General features: G+C 35.3%; 2 protein-coding genes across 3 annotated transcripts in view; one reads left to right on the top strand and one right to left on the bottom strand.

The window, feature by feature from the left end:
• The first annotated feature begins 686 nt into the window (after positions 1-686).
• LOC117112584 lies at positions 687-5,801 on the top strand. The gene is made up of 2 exons (XM_033255682.1): positions 687-1,379; positions 2,727-5,801. Exon 2 carries the CDS (start codon positions 2,750-2,752, stop codon positions 4,886-4,888), a length of 2,139 nt encoding a protein of 712 aa, XP_033111573.1. The 5' UTR covers positions 687-1,379; positions 2,727-2,749; the 3' UTR covers positions 4,889-5,801.
• A 3,738-nt stretch (positions 5,802-9,539) lies between these two features.
• The window catches only part of LOC117112565 (calcium-transporting ATPase sarcoplasmic/endoplasmic reticulum type-like), a 67,293-nt gene continuing 52,773 nt past the window's right edge, over positions 9,540-24,059 (bottom strand). Inside the window, exons 15-24 of one of the 2 annotated variants that reach the window (XM_033255658.1) lie at positions 23,846-23,963; positions 22,923-23,023; positions 22,364-22,699; positions 22,129-22,222; positions 20,953-21,282; positions 20,297-20,382; positions 19,298-19,431; positions 18,401-18,518; positions 17,409-17,526; positions 9,540-12,516 (exon numbers count right to left, since the gene is read on the bottom strand). In XM_033255658.1, the coding sequence (XP_033111549.1) occupies positions 12,491-12,516; positions 17,409-17,526; positions 18,401-18,518; positions 19,298-19,431; positions 20,297-20,382; positions 20,953-21,282; positions 22,129-22,222; positions 22,364-22,699; positions 22,923-23,023; positions 23,846-23,963 (1,461 nt within the window). In that variant the 3' untranslated portion in view covers positions 9,540-12,490. Of the gene's footprint in view, positions 12,517-13,755; positions 17,527-18,400; positions 18,519-19,297; positions 19,432-20,296; positions 20,383-20,952; positions 21,283-22,128; positions 22,223-22,363; positions 22,700-22,922; positions 23,024-23,845; positions 23,964-24,059 lie in introns of those variants that run through there. The other variant, XM_033255657.1, reaches the window with a different exon arrangement.

The raw sequence follows: 24,059 nt of genomic DNA, 5'->3' as shown, positions 1-24,059 counted from the left end.
CGTGGAGCTCGGGGCCCAGGTTCGCTGAACATGCTGAATGAACCTGCGGTAGTTACGCAACTGGCCTTTCTTCAAATCCTGTGCTTCAAACAATTGCCAACAGTACGATTTTAATCGTACGGGGAATATCCTCAAGAACTTGATAACTGATGGTGAGGGCATTATCTTGTCGACAAGTTCAGCGTGTGATGCGCGAAATTACAAATACCCCATGGAAATAATGGACCGTTGTTCATTTGGTATTTTACATCGTTGAAAGTACGTTGTTTGTTTGGCAATGTACATTGTTTGTTTGGCATGGAACGTTCTTCGTTTCACAATGTACGTTCTTCGTTTGAGAAAATACATCGTTCGGCAATATACGTTGTTTGTTTTAAAAAGAACGTTCTTTGTTTGTAAAAGTATGTTGTTTATTTTAAAAAATACATTGTTTATTTGTAAATGTACGTTGTTTGTTTGAGAAAGCACGTTTATTGTCTAAAATTGTATTTTTGGCGGTGATTGCCTTCCATATATGTCGGTCAATCCGCCATGCTTGTTTGTCATCTGAGTCTGGGAATATGTTTCCCAGATTAAATGAGCATTTTAACAGCGAGGGGGGAGGGGGCTATTTTTTATAGGTCTATTCTATCAATTTTAATGATTTGTCACCAATCCAACGAAATGAAGTCCAATTTGATAAAATATCAGATTCTGGTCTATAGTATCATTTCATGTGCAAATTGTTTTTGACCCATCCAGAAGCAAGGGATCGCTTCAACAATACAAAAGTTCGCAATTTCAATTCATCATTAAAATACTCAAGTTCAGTATAAAATACTGTCTGTACCAGGTTCTAAAGTAATGGTATAAACTTAGCTACTACAAATATTGTATTGAAGAGGAGTTGCATTCTTCTTTACTCCAGGTTTATATGGAGAGATAACAAGAATAATTGATGAATATAAAAAGAAACAGATGTTCCTGGTACCATCTGGTACTACCTGATGCCAAGGTTAAGGTTACTATGGTAACTCCGAAGACTGGCGGTGGTACTGTAGTAATACCACTGAGGATGTAGCCTTTGTCTAGTTATAGTACAATGGGACATCGTGAAGAAAACAAAATGTTCTTATTTTACATAACGTGGTGAAGAATTTGTATCATCTTTTCATTCTCTAATAATTCAGGTATTGAATTCAGTTCATGTTAAATCCATAGGCGTTCAAGTACTATGCATCCATGGTAAACCTATCAAACTATACTTAGCGGGAGTGAATATTTTTACCATGAGGAAGGAAATCCAAGTTTCCTGTATAACCATTGTGCTGGAAACAGTCTACCAACCACTACCAACACAATGTTAAGCTTGCATTATGCCTATATTTCAACCAGAATAGGTAAGTTAATTACTTAAAAACAATGTAATTAAATATCAAGTTAAATTTTCTTATAAATGGGTTTGAGAAGGGACTGGAGTACTGTAGTGTAATACTGTACGTCATCATTTAATCACTATAACAACTCCCTGATTTAATGTACACCTGTCTCTTATACACATCTAGATGTGTATAAGAGACAGGTCTTACCACATTCATATTTCAAAATCTTCCGGATCTGTCTCTTATACACATCTAGATGTGTATAAGAGACAGTTCACATATTCCCTAACTTAGATTAGATTTAGAATTGTAGATAACATTTACAGTATGCATAGACGAATTCAACGGGGAGCTACTCCCCCCACCCCACCTCCCCACCCTAATATTTTTAAAATAAAAATAATGGGGAGAAAGAAAATTATATATTCAAATTTAACACTGAGAGTGCCATTTTCAGCCATCTAGAGGTGCCATAGCCATAAATTCATGCCTCAGTCCCAACTATGGCGTAAGTGAGGTTGCCTATAGACTTTTCATCTGGAACATTCCTAGCCGTCACTGGTATGTGAGCCTGAATGAATCATGTAAAAATAAATGATTAATGGAGTAGAAACAACAACAATAAGCAATCTCATTTCACTGTTTGATACTTTCAATTAGCCTTTCAGCAGGGGTGCCACCCCCTACCCACCTTTTGGAAAGGAAAAAAAAAATGATAAAACTGATCGCACAAAATGCATCAGAGATTAATTTCTGGCGTCTAGAAAACAAAAAATCCGCGGGAGCATGCCCCAATCCCCTAGGGTGCCCCTTCCCCTTTTCGGACATCTCTGGATCCGCCCATGCCTTCTGTCTCAACACACAATCAATGACAAAATGCACCAGCACCAGTCTCCTGACTGACCAACTGGGCCTAAACTTATTCTCCACAAGTCTAATTGTTAAAATGGGGAGGGGGTGCATTCCATACTGCACTACCGCCATTCTACATCAGGTCAGTAGTAGAGCAGGGGCAGTGTTAGCTGGGATTGCGTTGGCATTGATTTGGATTAATAAAGGAGAATTCTATATTCTTTTTGAAACATTTGTTTGGGCATAAAACATTTAACAGCTTAAAATGACCCAACACTGCCCAGTTTTTCTAGACTTAATCCCAGGTTCAACGGTTACCCCCACCATAGATATTCCCCTAGATTATGTTTGTCTCTGTTGAAAATTGTTAGACCACCTACAAATAGCTTAGTCATTTGTTTTATTAACAGAATATTACCGTATCAATTCTTACACTGACCTTTACTGTTTTTACAGGTTAATATTTTTGTATGATATACATCATTAAATAGTCTCTTATCTATTATTTTACAGATTGATTTGAATCAGTTATCAAAATGGTGTACTTAATAAGTATTTGGCTGTTAGTTGTCATAGCAACTTTTCAACTAGGCTTGGCTACACATTTACCGAGGCGTGGGTACGTTACACATTGCGAGATTCAGATACACAATGCAGAAAAACTTACAGCAGCCTTCGAGAAGCGCACCAAATTCATTCATGTGAAATTAAACTTTGGCGAGAAAATCAATTTACAGGATAATACTTCTGACGTAGTGGATGCGTATCACTGGGTTTGGGTCGTGGGAAGTAAGGGCAAGTTCCTTCTAAGCCTTCCGTTTGACTTTCCATCCCTCTCCCTGGGAACATTAAGCCTCAGGTTGGACACTGTACGGCTGAATGCAAGTTTACCACCAGACTCGGATTGTTTCAAAACATCATCGGACAGCGACAAACTTGCTTTCATAGCAAAAGCGTTGCTGGCAACTGCGAATGAACTGATATTGCGTGAGTCAGAAGTGTGCTTAGAGAAACACGATCGAGAGAGCACAATGTATACATACTATAATGTACTACAAGGACAGATGTTGTACGAGTGTTGGAACCATCAGGATGATTATCCCACAACTAAATCACGTTCTGTGCGCCCTTGGATGAAAACTATTCTGTTACTAGCTTTTATAGTCTCATTATATTTCCCACTTCTGCTGAAATTTTTTATGCGTTCTCATCCCGAGAGTAAAATCTATCAAGGGAGATCGGTAGAGTACTTGAGCTTCCTGACTGACATACCAACTGGACCCAAGTACTGGCTGTTTTTCAAAGGTAATTCAAATAACTACATATACATTGCACGTTGTTTAATTTATCTCTTCCTGTTCATCCTCCTCCAGTTTCTACCGTACATAATAGCGTTCGTCACAGACAAAGAGGACTTCTACTTGCGGTGGGAAGCTGTTGTGCAAAATGGTAATTCAGCAGTGGTTCACTGCATTGTGTGGTACGTGCTATCCAACAGCATCTTCACCTTATTTGTGGTTGGCATGATAATCACACTGAATTGGAAAAGTGATTGGTTTGAGAGAATCTTCATAGAAGATAGTTATGATCGTACACGCATATCCTTGGATTTATTTGATCTTCCGGATGCTTTAAAAATCCCAAATGATCCATATTCTGGATTAAAGCGATTTTTTTATGTTCTTCAAGCACGGGCGGAAATGCTTGTTAGAGTGGAACTCTGGGAGTCGGGATACTATGGGATTAAAATATTCTACAAGTTCTTTAAAATTAAGCTAGGTAAAGGCTGGTCGGTTTTCATCATTGTAACATGTTTTCTACCGTACTGTGTGGTATTTTTACTAATCGTCTCACTGAATTGCATTCCATTCCTCTACTGCTTCATGCGAATGTTTCAAGTCTGGCTCACCAGTACGCAAATTTCAAAATCTCTTCAACTAATGTTGCTATGGATACTTTTTATCTTCGTTGAAGTCATCCTACTAGGGAAGTGCATCACTATTATGTTGTACCTGATAGAAATCATAGGCTATACGTTCACAGGTATGATCATAAATGCCGGTGCTCTCAGTAAATTCTACGTTTTCATAATAGGAATCGTTGCTTACATCTTAAGTGTCTTGAACAGTTACACAGCTGAGTATTCAAATCTTTTATTCACAATAATAGAAATTGCGAAGAAGGTTTTAGACAAGAACTTGACTGAAGTTGAAACAAATAAAAATGAAGATCGGGTAAATAGAAATTTCATTCGGATGGATTCGCAAGTGATTTGCACAAACCAATCATATCCACTGTTCAATAGGAGTATGATGTTAAATCCTCCACCAGCTGTCATGCTCAACTCGCGGAATTTTGTGTCTGTGCAGCAGGAAGTCTTTGAGTACATTGCTCAGAAGTACAAACCATTTTCAGTCGAAATAACATTAAGAATCTTAAGAGTAGTACTATACTTAATAACGCTAGTGCTTGGCTTTTCTTTACTGTGCGTGGTCAATAGCTTTGAGCACCTCACAGTTGTTCAGAATCTGTTTGCATCTGCTGGAATTGTCTGCACTTTTCCCATTCTCTGTTTAATGTTACAATCTAAACAATCGTGTCTCAATCAGGAAGCCATCATGCGGCACATGATACTACGAGACATTGAATCATTTATGAAGGATGATGCTAATTAAACATACATCATGTTATAAACATTAAGCATTTAAAATGTGTTATACGGTACTCACTGGCTATGACACAGTAGATAAGTAAATCAAGCCGTATTGACGTTCCATCTGCATTATGAAGAGGTACAGTAGGCTGACATGCAATGCTCAACAAGGAGCTGGCAAAGACAAAAAATAAATAAATAAATAAAAAATTGTCACATTTCAAAACACAAGGTAAAGGGTTGGTTCTCAATGAAACAATTTCTTTACAATGTGGTGAGCCCTAATTACCTATGTGAGCCCCAGTAATTTTTGCAAGGGTCGCAGACTCAATATATTGTAAATAAACAAGTACTGTATATAAATTTTGTTATGTTGATTTACAGTATTGAATGTCTATGTCCTATACTGCCTTACTGAATTATGTTTACTTAGGTATCCACATGGGATTCGGTCATCAGGAAATGTGTGGTGTTGTATTTTTTTTTTTCACTTTTGTGCAGTAATAAGTAATGACTAATCATGCACATCCATCGGATTTACCCTTTCAGCCATCTTTAACTGCCAGACGACTATCTCTTTGCCCCCGAGGGGGCATAGACAAAAAAAAAACCACATTTAATCCCAGAAAAGGCATTTCTGTAGAAATGACTTCAGACATTGTTTGAAAAAAATATAAAACAATTGAATTGGTAGCAGGTAGTGTCACCCTATTCAATTATGTTTACAGGTACAGTAACAGTACTCTGCTGCAAGTACTGTAGTTCTTATCTTAGACAAAACTTTTGTTTTTATAATTAAAAAAAAAATAAGGCGTTGGCCCGGGCCGGCCGGCATGGCCGCTTGAATCCGCCACTGAATAGTGCTATACAAATGCTACAACATACGTGTATATTATATGGAAAAAAAAAACAATTAAAAGCTGGATGTATATGTAGGTGTGTGTGTGTGTGTGTTTATCCTCATTTATAGTTTTAAAATTGTTCATGTTACTGTTTCTAGTCTCGTCTTTGAACTTTTAAACTTTGTTTAAGTGTTTCCTAGAGAAAACAGTCACCACCATCACAATCATCATTTCTTTATTTGCCTTTATAGATATTATATTTAAGAGCAGTTTAGCTCAGTCGGCTAAAACTGACGGTAGCCACTGTGTGTGCACTGAACCGTAGAGTCCCTGGTTCAATTTCCATCGCTGCTCTCCTTGTGTTTCAGCTGGTTACGATTGCGCACCGTCTTTCGGATGAGATGCTTTAGCCGTTGGTCCTCCTGTGTTCATTATGGCCCGTGTGCATGGTAAAAACATGGTACACTATTCGGAAAAGAGTAGGGGATTGCCTCCCGGTGTACTGCCCAATCACCACCACAAGAAGGACCCCACTGGTAGTATGTCTTCCTTAGACTTTCATTGGTCCTTGGTGTTTACACCGAATAACTCTATCCATCCATCCATCCATATAATACAGTACCTACATATAGAATAAAACAACTTCAATACATTTCCAATGGACCTTTTCGCTAAGCCCCGCCGACAGTGTTAAACAGAGGCGAACATGTTCGTTTGTGGGACAACACGTGTGTTTGTGAGACGCGCGCGTATTCCTAGCGCTGTTCTGATTAGTCAGTTAGGTTTGATAGACACTCCGGAAAGGTCTATTGCGCCTAACCTTTTAACTTGTTTGCGTGATAGTAGCAGGAAAGCAGGCATGGAGGTCTCAAAGCCTACATATAGCATGATCAGGCAGATGGCAAAACCAGACATCGCAACGGCCATTTGGTAACTGTTCCAAACCTGCCTCTGGTTCATCTGCTCCTCTGTTCAAATCATGTGAAATCGTACCTCACCAGGGTTACAATTTTCTTCTATCTTTAAAATATAGGACTATTGCATGTGTAAAATGTTAAATGGTGATGGTGAACATTGGTGAATGGTGAACATTGGTGAATGGTGAACATTGGTGAATGGTGAACATTGGTGAATAGTGAACATTGGTGAATGTAAACAATATAATAATGGGAAGGTTAAATGCTTTAAATTGATAAAATTAGGAATAAATAAAAATACCTTATTTTTGGAGATTTGAAGGCAGCAGCAGGTGTAATATAAATAAAGAAATTTGTTTCTGAAATTTCCATTTTTTCATGGCGGCGGGTGGCTAATTGGCCAAAAATATTTTTATTCTAAATCATTATTGGCAGGCAACGGGTTCGCTAAATGAGGTATTAAAAAAGTCTTGCTATACCAGAATATAGCCTTGTTTCGGTCGATTTCCTGTTTAAAAATAATAATAAGAAGAAAATCACAGTACTGTACTGTACAGTACTTGTCCAACACTACATTGACATATTACTGCATTAATAATTTACATAATGGGTGTTCAAATTTTAAGTTAGTGGTCAGTTCCAATTTAGCATTGGTTTTTTTAACATCAACTATGACACGCCTTGATTGTAAAGATGAGAGAGTGCACTGATAGTACTAATTACTGTTGTTTAAAACAATGCCAGAGCCAGACATTCCCCATTACCCAAACAAACTTACTTCAAAAATACACAGCTAGATTCCTGTAAAATATGTTTTTAAAACAGTGTTTTTCAACAGAATGACATGCCCCAAGCCTCTCCACAGATCCGTTGCTGGTAGGTTTCGCATCATGTGATTGTCCTCCCCACTTAATCCTTTATTTCCCATTAGTCTCCCCCTCTCCATGCCAATACTCTATGCCACTAGATACAGTTAGCTACCATACACTCAGAAAAAGCCAGACAATGCCAGAGTAGGTGGTTGTGTTTCTATTAACAAAATTTTTTTCTGCAGGTACCGTACTCGCACGAATAAGCACCCCATTTGTATAAGCGCCCCTATCGAATAAGCACCCCTCATAACGAGAAAATTTCCTTAAGCGCCCCGTTTGAATAAGCGCCCCCTTCTAATTTGAATAAACGCCCCCTTCTAATTTGAATAGTTTCATGGCGGCGGGTGGCTAATTGGCCAAAAATATTTTTATTCTAAATCATTATTGGCAGGCAACGGGTTCGCTAAATGAGGTATTAAAAAAGTCTTGCTATACCAGAATATAGCCTTGTTTCGGTCGATTTCCTGTTTAAAAATAATAATAAGAAGAAAATCACAGTACTGTACTGTACAGTACTTGTCCAACACTACATTGACATATTACTGCATTAATAATTTACATAATGGGTGTTCAAATTTTAAGTTAGTGGTCAGTTCCAATTTAGCATTGGTTTTTTGAACATCAACTATGATACGCCTTGATTGTAAAGATGAGAGAGTGCACTGATAGTACTAATTACTGTTGTTTAAAACAATGCCAGAGCCAGACATTCCCCATTACCCAAACAAACTTACTTCAAAAATACACAGCTAGATTCCTGTAAAATATGTTTTTAAAACAGTGTTTTTCAACAGAATGACATGCCCCAAGCCTCTCCACAGATCCGTTGCTGGTAGGTTTCGCATCATATGATTGTCCTCCCCACTTAATCCTTTATTTCCCATTAGTCTCCCCCTCTCCATGCCAATACTCTATGCCACTAGATACAGTTAGCTACCATACACTCAGAAAAAGCCAGACAATGCCAGAGTAGGTGGTTGTGTTTCTATTAACAAAATTTTTTTCTGCAGGTACCGTACTCGCGCGAATAAGCACCCCGTTTGTATAAGCGCCCCTATCGAATAAGCACCCCTCATAACGAGAAAATTTCCTTAAGCGCCCCCTTCTAATTTGAATAAACGCCCCCTCAATAACCCAATCAATCCTGAGACTGGATGTTGGCATGATTTGAGGTGTGGAGTGGAATCACATTCTCCTTTAGTCAATATCAAAGTGAGGATATCTTTGACAGACAGTATATTTCCAACTTTCATCTTCTTTCATTTGTCTATAGCCTAGTCTTACTACTCCTTTTCCGACAATTTGCACCTTTAACACATTCTCATCTAAGTTTTCAAGAAAACCGGCAATGATCATGCCGTCCTGCTATTCTCAATCGACCGATGGCAAACAAGCTAACCACCACCACTAATTTCATCTGCTATTCTGCTGTTATGTAATACTGTACTCACGACATTCTTGTCATGACAAGCCATATGCTCTCTGGACGATTATCTTTTCCGCCACAGCACCATTCGTAATTTGCGGTTTCCTGATGTCCTTATATAATCGTTTTTCATTCAAAATGTTCCTCTTGGATTTAATAAGTTCTCATAAGAACCCCTCAATTTTCATCTATTTCCATAAGCGCCCCCTCAATTTTCACTCTGTTTTTATAAGCGCCCTGTTTGAATAAGCGCCCCTCAAAAAGTGCAAAAAATATTTTAAGCGCCCGGGCGCTTGTTCGTGTGAGTACGGTACTGAAAATCGGCCGGAAAATTATTTATTTTTTAACATCTTTGGCGGGCCAGACTTGGCCTGCGGGCTAGGGTTGAATACCAGGGCTTTATATCAATGCACATTAAATGTCTATTGACAGATTGCTTGAAAGCACTTGCTCATAAAAATAAACCTTGTGGCTTAATGCAGTTAAATGTACTGTATAAACATCCTTGTCACACCCTTTATGACTCCTTTATAAAAAACAAAACAGATCTTTTATCCTCACCTTTTTTAAGGACTTGAGTTTGACCTTTGAAAAGTAAGTAGACAAAGAAACAATATTTTGCAGCAGCAATTTGTTAATTTATTCAACACCTACACAATACAGCTGTAAAGAAATAAACAAACCTAAGAACTGAATCACGATTAGAAAAAACTAAATGTTACTTTCATGTAGCAAGCAACAGATAGCGTTGCCCTCTTTTGTGATGTTGACAATGACTAGTATACATTCCTCGTTATCTTTAACATATGGTAAGATTTGAAAAACATCTTTACCACACCAGGTAATGTTTGCTTTTATCCTATTTTAGTATGAATCAAGTTGCTTATTGTCGTCTTAAGCCTGCAATCAATGCGCCCGACGGTCCTGGCGATTCTATAGGGAACGCAATGCCACAGATCGTTTTTTAATGACGACGATGCATGCTAACCGACAATCATGAAATGGTGTCTTGTCGTCAAGCGCTCACATTCATCGAAGTTGGATTCGTCGGCCGACAATCGTACAACACAGTAAGTGTCTTCCTTTACTCTACTTGATGAATTTTCTGTTTTTAGTTTAAATTTATGAACGATTGAAAATTGATTTTAAGGCTTTCGTACATTCCCTATCAAGGAAACTACCTTATATACTAGGCCTACTATACTACTTCATACACCTAAAACTGATAAAATAAATATTATACTGTTCCTGTTAGTACTTTTCTTAACTTCCTCAAAAATTTTGGTTTTGTTTGATATTAAGTATCTAGCAAAATTTTATTTATGTTGAACTACCTTCTTTATTTTTACTGTAAATGATGGTTTAAACAAAAATCAGTAGGCATGTTGTTTTCCTTCTATTTCTTTAATATTTTATATTTTTATTGCAATTACCCACTGATTTAGAAACATTATTGTCAATATCTATAATTTTAAACCAATGAAAACAAATTACATACCTATGTAGGAGGAAAAAAAAAAGTATATTAAGATACAAAACAAAACCCAACAATATATTTAACTATTTCTAATGTACATCTTCAGACACTTGAGGTAAGTTGTGATATTAAAATGAAATCTTGTAAATATTATTTACAGGGCTACCACACCAAAACTTAACCTCTGATTTGCATACCTGAACGACTTTAAATATTCAAATAAAAAATATTGATGCAAACAAAATTCAACATATTTTCACTTTCACATACTGGTCTTTTTCATTCTAATACAGTATAAAGAATTACAAAATAGAGTTGATGTTTACTAACTTGAAGGTTTAGTATTTCTGTAGCGAAATAAGCACCATGGTTTTATGTTTTGAAAAAAAAATCATTTCAAATTCTGGAAAAGCTACTCTCAATGTGTTACAGTATTCTAATGCCAGATACCAAAAATATCAAAATATTAGTATTATAACATTGTATAGAAAGTTCAGAATGAACTAAGGATAATATGTAAATGATAATGACCACCTGTACCCAGGTGTCAGAATAGAAATCAAAATTATAAGCGAGGTATTGTACTGTATATAAATGTATATTTTTAATATTATTTAGGAATCTGTCAAAGTCCATATGATAACTAAAATTTGAGTAACCAATTTTAGAATTTCTACAAGGAAAGCTCCATATCACAGAAAATAAGGATTATTAACACCTGTTTACAGGCGAGAAAAGAACAAAAATTATATGGGATAAGCAATCATAAAGATAGTAAATTAGAAAAAGTACATCGTTTAAAAAAAAAGTTTTTATTGAATATAATATGCTGTTTCACATCTGCTTTGGATACCATTGAACCCAAAATTCCTGGTTTCATCCAGATTTAACTGGTTTCAACATATCTAGCCAATTTAAACCAGTTTTCTTAGAATGAATGTGTCAAACTTAACAACTAGCCAATCAGCACAATATCCAAGGGACAAGCTTAGCGGAAAGATCCATACCATAAATAGAATAGGACTAAAATTTATTCAATGCCCAATTTAATGTTTTAATCCTGTACAAGAAGCTTGTGAAAACAGACACATTTTTTACAATTTCATGTTTGTACAATTTTTCAAAAATACATTCACAATAAAATAGTTGTTTTAATAGTCAGCACAATTCATCACCTCATCTACTGCTACTGCTGTTAATTTTATCTTTGATTTCAGATTTCAAATGAAATGCATCACAGACCACGATTTGTCTGTTTTTGTGATATCACACACGCACACACACAAATATATACACACATTACTACCTTATTAATAATCACTCGCACACAAACCCTAATTGAACATAGGTTTTTTTTTTTTTTTTTTAAATTACTGTACTGGGGGAAACTACTACATGAATAAATATTACTGTACTTTGGTAATTATGATATTTTTGAATACAGTATAAGGTATCTAATCACCAACATCCGGTGGAGTTCCATCCTGCAGTAACAATTTTACTGTCTTTATTTACGCCACATTAATAAATTTCATAACTTTATTTGAATCAAATTAATAAATATAATAAAATATTCATTCTATAGCATATATAGTATGTTGTTTTGTAACAATATATATTTTGTAATGGTTGAAGTCATAGTACTTTTAACAACATCTCTTGGATCAAATAAGAACACAGTGTGGGTAATTTTAGGTTCACAATCATATTTTATCAACACCAGTATTTGACTATTATTATAATTATTATTATTGTTATTACTAGATTTCAAACCAATCATTTGGGGGAAATACAAAACAACTTAAAACACAGCAGACCCAATTCTGACAAAATCGAGGCACTATTCAATTATTCTTATCTTACTAACTTGGATCGCAATACCTCTAATCCCATCTTCATAAATCTTGTACAAATGCCGAAAGAACATTTTTCTAAAACCATTATTTCCGCTTTTCATGATGCAAGCAGAGCTTGTTGGCGATGTTTAGGTTGCCACCTGGACAACCGTTTGACGATCTCGTAAATGGCATCTCGCAGACGTGCAGACCACAATGGGACCTCCTGCCAATCTTAAGTCTTCCTTTCACTGCTTACTTCCTCTTCTTTTCTGGGGCAACTATTTTAAATAAACACAAATACATTAATAAAGTATAAAATTGATAATGTTAGACATACTTAGAATTTTCCAAACAAAATCTTTAAATTCAATTTTGCACTATCAATAGCAGACTTTCTAAATTATCATTGAAACATTGTAACATAATATTTAAATTAGGTTTAAGGTGAAATAGTATTGCTCCATTTCAGTTGCAAACAAATTAAGTATTATGTGAAACTTATTAATTACAACTAAATGAATCACAACACAACAAAATTGCATGCTTAAGACTCATCGAAAAAATACGAAGCAAGCATGCTATTACCGAAGGACAGTGCGACGTCAAATTATACCTTTATAATTAACAATTATCCAAGATCCTCAATTCTCTATAACCAAATCTTTTTATAAGGCTTGGAATGGAGAGTGGAATTGTTTTTTGTTGAGAATAATTGTGACAATTTTGCCAGAACACAGGGATTTTGAATTTTTCCTCCATTTCTTTTTTGTCTATAGTGACTCTGAAATAGTGCAGTGATCGATCTGAACTCTAAAACACTTTACAAGACACAAACATAGAATAGAAAGAAGAAGTGAAATATGGAAATGAGATTAATGCAGAAACTTTGTTTAATCTAAAATTAAAATACCAATTTTGAATACCAATTAGCTTATATGAAAATCAAGAAGTGAGCCTTGGAGGTAAAAATTAAAAGCAAAATATGAGAAAGAATGAAGCAACTAAAGTTAAATAAATGTCATATATTATTGCTAAAAAATGAGTTGCAAGTGTTAGTCTTGGATTCGGGGATGACTAGCCTAAAAATTCTAGTTTTCACCGAGGTGTCCAACGATTTGCATATCCTGGTGGATGTTTATTCAGCATTCGTTTAATTATCTTACCAAAATACTTTTATTACCTCCAGCCTGGATGTTGTCGGCTAATTTTCTTGACGTCCTTCATCAACTTGAAATCCATCGGCATGTCCAAGGTTAAAATCTCTCCATTTTGTCACCCATCTCAACAAATCATTTTCTATTCATCTTATTCGCAGTAATTTCTTCCTGGGGTTTCTTTAAATTCATACCTCGAATATCTAATTCTTAAGTGGTATTTTAAGGCTACCTTGTTCCAATTTTAGTAGTGTGTATTTCATGCTGTTGAATTTGCTGTCAGCACCCATTTAATTATAAACACCATGCAATTAAAACAATCATCAATCACTCTCAATTCAGTACAGTTAAAAATATAACAAATTGTCAGTATTTTACATTTTATTCAATTCTCAGGGAGGAATAAAATATAACAGTGAAAATCAAGGGCATGTAATGTTTAAAAATTGAATAGGCATCTTCTTACTTATCGTAAGAATATATATTTTCCGACTGACAAAGAATCATTGTAGATCCACAAAACGCCACCTTACCCGAAGATTGATGGCACACTTTGGACGTTTCAAGTTCATTTTTTATACAGAATACATTTGATACAATAAATCAACAATTAAACCTGTAGATATGTATAAAATTGAGTTTGAGAATACATTCAGCAGTTACTAACGATTATTCAATTTAATTAAACAACTGCCGATGATCAAGCTGGTCTGAATAATCACATGACCAAATCGAAATTACAAATTTTTAACTTAACATTGCCTTAACCCCTCATTGCTAGACAATCCAGCAATTGAGACTACTGTACTTCCACTCTTTCCTCAACAATGCTTTGTAAAGAAAATTAACATTGATCAACTTCTGAGAACTGGAGTAACTTGTACTAAATACATTATAAACTCACACACAGATTGACTAGCTTAACAAATGCATCCTGTTATAATCTATTATTGCAAAAACTTGGGTAGTCGCAGATAAATTTACTAGAGGGAGGATGTACTAGACATGTATTTGCTGTGTTAGGCATCATTGCATCAGTATTTACCAGGCTTCTCACAATCTTGCACATGTCATCATTCACACTACCTCCCCCTGTTGCCAAAGCAATATTGAGGACATAATGCCCTGACAGAAATATGACATGAAATATCTGTAAGTACAGTTACATCTTAGCAAGTCATGAACAGATTAAATGCCATCTATTAATACACTCAAATTACTATAGGCACCTATAGATTAATGCGACAAATACCTGTGATTTACCCATATAAGAGTGCGGTATGACATCATCAAGGTCATATATGAGCCTATCAAATATATTTTTTGTGTGTGTACACTGACAGAGCATAATGTAAGTTAACTACTGTATTCTAGTGTTATAATCAGTGAATTAAACTCTTGGCTGGCATTCTGGGGACACTTAATAATAAATAAACAAAATATAATAAGGATACAGTTTACCCCCCAATTCGCAACCACTTTTGGGACCTAAAAATATGGGGTGTCTCAGGGTTCCGTCTTCAATCTAGCTTTGTTTAAATTATTAAGATTGTTAGTTGGTACTTTTGAAAAGTGCTTTGGAATTAGAGGGATCTTGGTGTTACAGGGATCTCAAATTGGAGGGCAACTATATTTGCATAAATATGTATATGTATTTCTGGTATGAAGAATGACCTACTACCAGTTGTATTTTTCAAAACATAGGACTTTCCAATCATGAAATTATTTAGGTATGGAGCATTAAAAAGCAACACCTTCATGCATATTTTCTTTGCAAATTTTTAAGTATGCTGTAAATGAGTTAAGCCAATAATTCATTGCTAAACACCTGGCTATAAAGGTGAATACTGTACTAACAGTACTAAATATTAGTGAACATTTCCCACAAACATTTATGACCACGTAAAAATACGGGTTTTCATTTTTCCCCCTAAAATTACTCCTTATCTAACCACTAAATACAAATTTATTGACTAATAATTCAGTGACAAAAAGTGAATACAGTATTACATCTATTTTAAATCTTCCACATTACATTTATTTCTTGCTCATCAACAAATAATTAATTGGAATGCTAACAAATTATTGTTAAATTATCCAAAAAAAAAAAGGAAAGAGATTTTGCCTTTAGTTTAAGTGTAATTATTTACAACACAGATTTTCTCACAGAACAATTAAACCTATAAAGTTTTCAAATTTTGTTATACATTTCATACATTTCTTTGTCACAGTTTTCATTAATATATTTGACTTCTCAGAATTTTCTCGTCTCCTACTAACTGTCAGCATCTGTAGATGTTTACTGTAAAATACTAAATTAAAACCGATTACAAACATGACAAGATAAACAAACAAAATTGTTCCCGTATCAAATGCTACAAGTCATATTCTCAGAAAGACTTGATAAAATAATATTTACATCCAACCATGAGTATTAGTTAGTAAACAGTTAATTCTGAAAAATCAGTACACACAAAGTCTGTCAATCAATCATTCAAACAGATCAAACATGGTGAGAGTAACTGAAAACAGCATGTTTTAGGTGATTGTCAAAGCTATTTTAAATGCATTCTATAATGAGGATATAATTACTGTTTGTGTTGCTTTGTTTGTTCTGAACCAGAGTAATAATCTGATCAAGAACTATTTAATATATTTTATAATATGATACAAACAATACAAACATTTTTATCTATAATAATTGGAACAAACTTTTTTTTCCCCTAGAATATTAAGAACATATTATGAAACATCTACAATTTAATAATTTCTGAATTTGTTCCTATGTATATGTATTTTTTCAAACAATAAGTAAACCAAATAAAAAGTTAGCTATAAAAATGAAATTACGCCAATGGATGAGTTAATATATCTTTGGTGTAGACTTTTTATACGAAATGCAAAGCTTAAATTGAAAATTAAAGAAGAAAACAGAAGGAAAATAAATAGGGATAAGTTAATGTCCCACCACCTGATCCACCATCCAATATTTTATATATTTTTTTTTAAGATACACTGTTGGTAAAATATAAAGGAGAAAGTAATTCATTAGCTTAAATGAGACACAGATTAATGGTAATTATTTTCAATCTGCAGACTTTTTCCTGCAAAAATCCTTAAACTTGTCAATTTACCGTTCAATGCAACAAACAGGAACAGTATCATTTACGCATATCTGAAAATTTTATTTGTTTAGCACAACAGCATATCTTTAAATCACCAAAATTAAGTTTTATTTCAAACAAAAAAAGGCTCTTGCCACACTACCAAGTCTTACGTGACATTTATTATTTGCTCATATATGGGCAGGAAGAAGTTAAATCACATCCATATATGGGCATTGCAAATGTATTTGTCACATAAAAATTGATAGTGTCGCACAGAGGTTAAGGAGGAAAAGATGAGCAGAGAATTATGTAGTTTATGTGTGTGATGGTTCTTGTCATGAAGTGACTTAGAAATAGAAATTATGAAAACAAAACAAAAAATTAAACCAAATTGCACAGTAGAAAATATGGTGCAGCATGCATGCTGGGAAGTATCAGGTGACTGACTAGGCTCTGGGTACAGACACTAAGCATCAATACTCAGTTATATGACACGTTCTACTGTGTTTTACTATGGATAGACGACACCCACTCCAAAGTAAGTAAGTCTATAGCGGATGGCTAAGCCAATTCTTTTAAAAGCTTCGCAGGCATGTTTGTGCCGATTTTAGCGACTGCCTACGCATTCAACACAAGACCTTGTCAGTCAGAATATTGACAACACATCCCGACAATTACGTTTATATTTATTGATGTCTGTATCAATAATGATAATCAATTAATTTTTTTACGATTTATTAATCATGTCCAGTGTATGAATATGATGTCATTTGTGGCTAGCCTCCATGGTACAGTCTTTCATTGGACAGTTATCAGTCTACCATTGTTAAAGAGGAGTATAATATAACACAGCAACTGCTAGAGCTATAATAGAAATTATCCAATGAATATCTTTGAAACAGCTTTTACCGTCTGTGATTCGACGAGCAACGAACTTGAGAGTCTCGTCCAGTAGAATTACTGGGATTGAGATTTTGACCACTGCTATCCATTCGGTTATGTTCAAAGGTGTGATTTGGAAAACAGTCTGAAATATACAATATAAACCAACAGTTAACAATAAAACAAACAAAACCCCAATATTATTAGACTGGATAGGATTTATTACATGTAAACTTCAAGGATAGCCCACAAAGTGTGAAGACATATTTGCAGTGGGGTTCTTCTGGTGGTGATTGGGCAGCACACCAAGAGACAATTTCCTACTCTTTTTCTGAAGAGTGTACTACGATCTTTAACGTGCACACAAGACCAACAGCACCAACGTCTTTTCCAAAAGACAGTGTGCTTTTTTATACACACAGCCCGCTAGCTGAAACACAAGGACAGCAGTGAATGGAATTGAAGCGGGTACCAAAGAATCTCCTAGTTCAGTGCATACGCAGTTTAGCCGGCTCTGCTATGCTGCTCAACAATACAGGTTTGAAAATTAACATTTAATAACCAAGGCGAGAATTTTTTATGCTTTGTTTCGCGAACATATTTTGTTAAAGACGTCAGAGAAGGGTGGAAAAAAATTGTTTTCTTAGTTAGCAAATAGTTTTGCCAAAAATATCCACACTGAGCAGAAAATAAAAATAATTTTATTGGGGAATGTAAACAGTGTAGTAATGGGATGGTTAAATGCTTTAAATTTATTGAATTAGGAAGAAATGTACATGTCCTATTTCTGGCGCTTTCACGGCAGCAGTGGGCTTAATAAAAATAAAGAAAAACTTTTCTCTTTTTCTGAAATTCCATATTTGGTGGCGGTGGGTGTGCTAATTGGCCAAAATTTCATATTCGAAAAACGTCACTGTTTGCGGGTGGAGGGTTCAATATACAAGGTATAAAAAAAAGTCTTGTCTAATTGTGGTACAAACAAGTGAATTTCTTACATAAAAAAACGTGTTTCTACTTACTGATAAGAAATCAACGTAGAGGATTACGAAGTGAAGACCCATTGAAAGAGCAATAGCTCCTAGCAACCATGGATTAGACCAAGGTGGCATTGACAATAGTGACTGGTTTTCACTCAAGCTGTAGCGTAAAAAAAAAATAAAAAAAATCATCACACATTTGATAACATTGCTTAAAGCGCTGTCCAGACTATTAAATTTTTTTTGACAAAAAACTGTTGTATGCCCATATATAGTCATGATGTGCCTATATATGGTCATGATGTGATGTCATCATGACCATATTTAGGCATGTCACATGTTTTTGTGACAAATACCTGTTATCTGTACATTATAATACAATATGACATCATATCATATATGGGCAAATCACACAAATTTCATAAAAGTTAATAGTGTGGACAAACCTTTAAAATTATAAATTAACAACTTATTAAAATATAATCCCTGCTGGTTATATAAAACCAGGCACTCACTGAAATATAACTCCTCTACCTGTGATTGCTAGACCACATGACGCTGTCTGCTGATTGTCGATGGTCATCTAAACAGATTGTCATTAAAAACGATCCGTTGCGCACGCACCGTTGCATCGCGTTCTTCAAAGAATTGTGTGGCGCAGTGAATGGCCGGTTTAACGTCCAAAAAAAGTTTTAAAATTTCAATCAAAATACCGAATACCTTAATTTATTACAAAAGATTTAAAGTCACAGATCATTTTTATTCATAATAATAATTTGTATACTACGTTCCAAGGAAAAAACATTTTTTTTTGTATTACACATTATGAAATTCTGAAAGACAAGATCCTCCATTAACATTGTTTGCAATTATGAAAATTATTTTAATTAAATCTTAACTTTCAAATTAATGATTAAATAGAAAATAAAACCTATGTACCTGTTGAGAGCATTCAACATCTCTATGGTAACCAAAACGGACAAGGCCATGGTCATGTGATGAGGATCGTCAAGCACTTCACAATTGACATCTTTAAAGTTCTCAGGCTCTAGAGGGCACTGTAGATGATGACTCTAAAAGAACAAAACAAAGTATATTTCATAATTTGTCTACTTTTTTGAGTGGGTATGAAATAATATAATAGATGGCACTTCATCAGATGTAGTTCCATTATTTATTTAATCAGTTGCCATATTTTTTAATGAGGAGTGAATTAATAGCTCAAATATAAACACCAACTACACTGCCCATATACTGTATTTCTCATCACATCTACACATGTCAAACACATACCGTATACACTTACATATAAGACAAGGCTTAAAACAACAAATTACAATTGAACATTACCTTACATACAAAAATCCAAAAATCTATTTAAACTCGGGGGTATTCTTATACGCGGGTCGCCTTATACACGAGTATATATGGTACTCAAATCTATACAGTATTTCCATTGTATACACATTGAAACCATACAAAATCAAACAATGCAGAAGCAGGAATTATTGAGCTCTGTTTAAACTATAGAATTGTGTGATGTGCCCACATATGATATGCGATAACAACATATTTTGACAAATCAAATCAGATGACGTCATAATCATGGCAAAAAAACATTAAAGTCATAGTAGTAGCAGCAACGATTTTATCGTTTTTTTTTTCCATGATTATGAAGTCATCTGATTTGATTTGTTAAAATATTTTGTTATCGTATACACGATAAATCGTTATCAAATCATCCTAGTGTAAAACTTCTATTATTTCTTTTGTTTTCTATATGAACAATTGCTTTTTAGATTTTTTATAATTGTTATAGTTATCGTTGAAGTAGAAACAAGCCTTTATACCCAAATATGGGCAAATCACATTTATCTGTCACATAAAATCTGTTGTGGTCAGAGTCTTAAGGATGGACTGAACTAAATAACAACTTACAACTTGATAGTAATTTAATTGTGGTCCATTATCATAGTACATAAGCCACCATGCAGAGGCCCCGACAGTTGCCACTCCAACATACACTGAAAAAGATAAGATATGACGACTGTGAATAAAAGCTGCTTACAGTATATTTTACTTTAGTTCAACTAAGGTTAGCTACTTCTTTTACAAACAATTTCTATATACAGTACTTAATTAATTTTATCCCCTACAAATTCAAAATAGGGCGGTACAGCAAGTCTTAAACTGCGGTGGTGGAACTCTCCTATCACTCAACTCTATTTCTACCCCTCCAGTTATACTCCTACACTTTTGGGAGTCCTTAAGAGGTTGGCTTTGCTCACCAGAACCAGAGCTAGAAATAAAACACACCTGTGTAACTGAAAAAGCAAAACAAGCTTAACATCTTCACATATATTTAGAATTAAGTTTATATTCAGTCTAAGAGTAAGCAACTTACCTGAATGAACTCACTAACTGCCACTGAGGTGGGGGAAGCAGAAGCAGTTGGGTATTTGTGAGGCAGTAAAGTCTATACAAACCTAAGCCCCTAACATGCTGGACCACATCTGCCACCCATGTGTGGCACCCAATGTTTGACATGGTGGCCCCAGCAAAAGCATGCATTATGTTCCAAATAAAATACTTACCACCAATAGCCATATATCTGAAGAACAACCATCCGCTGATAAGCGATTCCTTAGAACTTCTAGGGGGCTTAGACATAATGTCAAGATCAGGGGGATTGAAACCAAGAGCAGTGGCTGGGAGTCCATCAGTGACTAAGTTCACCCACAGTAGCTGGACTGGGATCAATGCTTCAGGCATACCAAGAGCTGCCGTTAAGAAGATACTGACGACTTCACCGATGTTGGACGAGATCAAGTAGCGGATAAACTGCTTCATGTTGTTGTAGATTGCACGGCCCTCCTCAACGGCGGATACGATGGATGAGAAGTTGTCATCGGCTAAAATCATTTGTGCACTGTGGTCAAGGACAATTTCTTTCCTAATTTTTTTCCCCTAATATATTTTTTAGCTATTCTGCATGCTTTCTACCCATTAAAGGTAATAATAATTCAATAGCTTTCTTTGTATATTTAGCATTTGGTTAAAAATCAGCATGTGAAAAAATGTTTTTTCATCAATAGCAGTTGCATAAATAATTTACTTTATGATTCCTGACGCAGTCCCTTAATATGGACTAATTAAAGATTTACTTTTATATCAACTGGTGTAGTTTTATGGTGCATTGAGGCTGACAAAAAATGCTGTAGCCAGTTCCATTATCAACATAAATACATCCTAATTGTGCATGTAACTTTGAAGCTTGGCCCTATGACTTCATTTAAGGCAGTTGTAATTAATGTTTCTGTTGTCACATACATACATACATACATACATACATACTGTAGAATCACCCATAACATGCAGCTTTATTGTGCTGAATTGAGTATGGGCGTGGTACGTGACTACTTAGCAGCCATAAAGAGGCACTTATAGTAGCTACATGTTCACATCATTCTACAATGGCAGGGGCTGAAAAGAACCATAGCATCGGGGTAACCCCCTACTCCTCCGAAAGGGTTCTTTAAAGTGCACACCAGCCAGATGTATACACTGGACCTCCATTTTAAGTCCTTATCCAAGAAGACTTGGTTCTACCAACCAAACCCTAGATAAGGAGCAGCTGGAACTTGCGCCAATGTTAAGGCTGCAGCTAGCGGCGCCCCTGCCCTAACTGTTCGACTTGACTTGTTGTGCTGTCTGTGTTTGTGCATAAATTAAATCTAAAAAACCTTGAATGTTGAAAAGAAAAAGGATATCAGAGGCAGACTTGGCTACAGCGGTTCCAGATCCCATGGCGATACCAATTTCAGCTTTCTTCAAAGCAGGGGCATCATTCACACCGTCACCAGTCTGTATAGAAAAGTAAAAAATAAAAAATCAAGGATAGGCTCAATAAGGGAAATTCCCAAAACAAAGGGAATTCCCCATGACATCATTTGCCAGAATCTAGTTTACTATAACATGAATGTAGATAGATCAGTTAAATCTTACCATAGCAGATATTTCTCCTTCAGCTTGTAAATACTCTACAATCTTGCTTTTATGTGCTGGTTCCACTCGCGAAAACAGACGTGATCTTCTAACAGCTTCTCTCTGTGCCATGGTGGACAGCTCGTCAAACTCCCTGCCCGAATAAGACAATCCTTCGGTGCTTTCACTCTCGCTGAACACACCAATCTTCCTGCAGATGGCTTCAGCTGTGTTCTTGTTGTCACCAGTAATGACGATGACACGGATACCAGCTTGGTAACATTCTTGGATGGAGGAGATAACTTCTTTACGAGGAGGATCCAACATACCAACGACACCCACAAAGGTCATGTTAGTCTAGACAAAAAAGGAACCAAAATCAGTGTAACCATAACCGAAGTCATTCTCACATTAACAGTGTTTTGCTTTGTATATTTATTGGAATCCCTATTGAAAGGTACTGAAGTAACCAAAGATTTTGTTTCAAACCTGGGTTAGGCATAAAAATGAGTCAAATGACTGAAAACAACAGCAAATTCACAAATTCAATATTATAGTCAGTGTTCAGTTTTCAATTTACCTCATATTTAATGAAGTTAGCAGAGTTCTCCAAGTCCATATCCTCTTTCTTCACTGGGTTGTCGATGGTAGCAAGACCAAGGCAACGGAGAGTATCCATACCTAGCAAAAGGAAAGTGATTTTGTTTTATATTTCTTTTAGTATAGTAATTCCCCAATTATATGACATAATATGACAATGTGATAATCTGTACACCATTTTATCGGGTCTATTTTGAAACAGCGCCACCAACATATTAAAATTGTTTACTGGGGGACTTCCAGCAGCAGCAAACACCAGATATAATCTTTTGCTAATTACTGTATGTAAACATTTAAATAGCTTTTAAGACTTAAGGTTGTTTTTAATATCAGCCTTTTGTTCTTTTTCCATTTTAAAATATTTGTACTTGTTAGTAATTTAGTTTTATCATTTAATTAATCCATGATATGTAATTATGTAGAGCGAAATACTAGGCCTCTGGAAGTCCCCCAGTGGTAGTTGCCAAACTAAGCCACTTCTTCAAGGCCTCTTTGTCAGACTTCCGAGTGGAATATCCAAGAGGATAACCACCAAGTAGTAAGTACCAAGTATATTATAAAGGTTGATTTATTAAGTCTACCCCCACCCCACAAAAAAAAAAACTTGTTGCAAAAAGACTGTGGAATTCGAAAATCGGGGTCGATTTTCTAGGATTCACAACCAACCATCGCCACCCCCCATGCATTTTGGTTGATAAAGTGGTAACCACAGGGCTAAAATATAGGTTAATGTATCAAATGTCAAGAATTTCAGGCTCCTTTTTGGTGAGAAAATATTTTTGAAAAAAAAAAAAGAAAAAAGGGAAACATTCCTGGTATTTTGGTGATTTGAACCTAAGAATCTGGGATTAAAGCACCTTTACCATGAAATACCACAATTAAAAAGGTTTTTATGAAACTTACCAGAACCGTATTGAGTGATTAGATCTATAATCTGAGCCTTGACGGATGGTGTCATGGGAACTCTGTTGAGACCAACACGAACATACGAACAACGATCCAGAATGGATTCGGGTGCACCCTATCAATTAACAAAAAAATATACATTTTATTAATTTTATTAATCATTAAATAAAATCTGTATAACTCAAGCTTTTTATGCCAGTCCCATTGGATT

This window comes from Anneissia japonica, unplaced genomic scaffold (genome assembly GCF_011630105.1).
Source record: "Anneissia japonica isolate Jap-2015-1 unplaced genomic scaffold, ASM1163010v1 scaffold287715_len1027211_cov185, whole genome shotgun sequence".
Classification (NCBI taxonomy): Eukaryota; Metazoa; Echinodermata; class Crinoidea; order Comatulida; family Comatulidae; genus Anneissia; species Anneissia japonica.
This window is presented reverse-complemented; position numbering and strand designations above follow the sequence as displayed.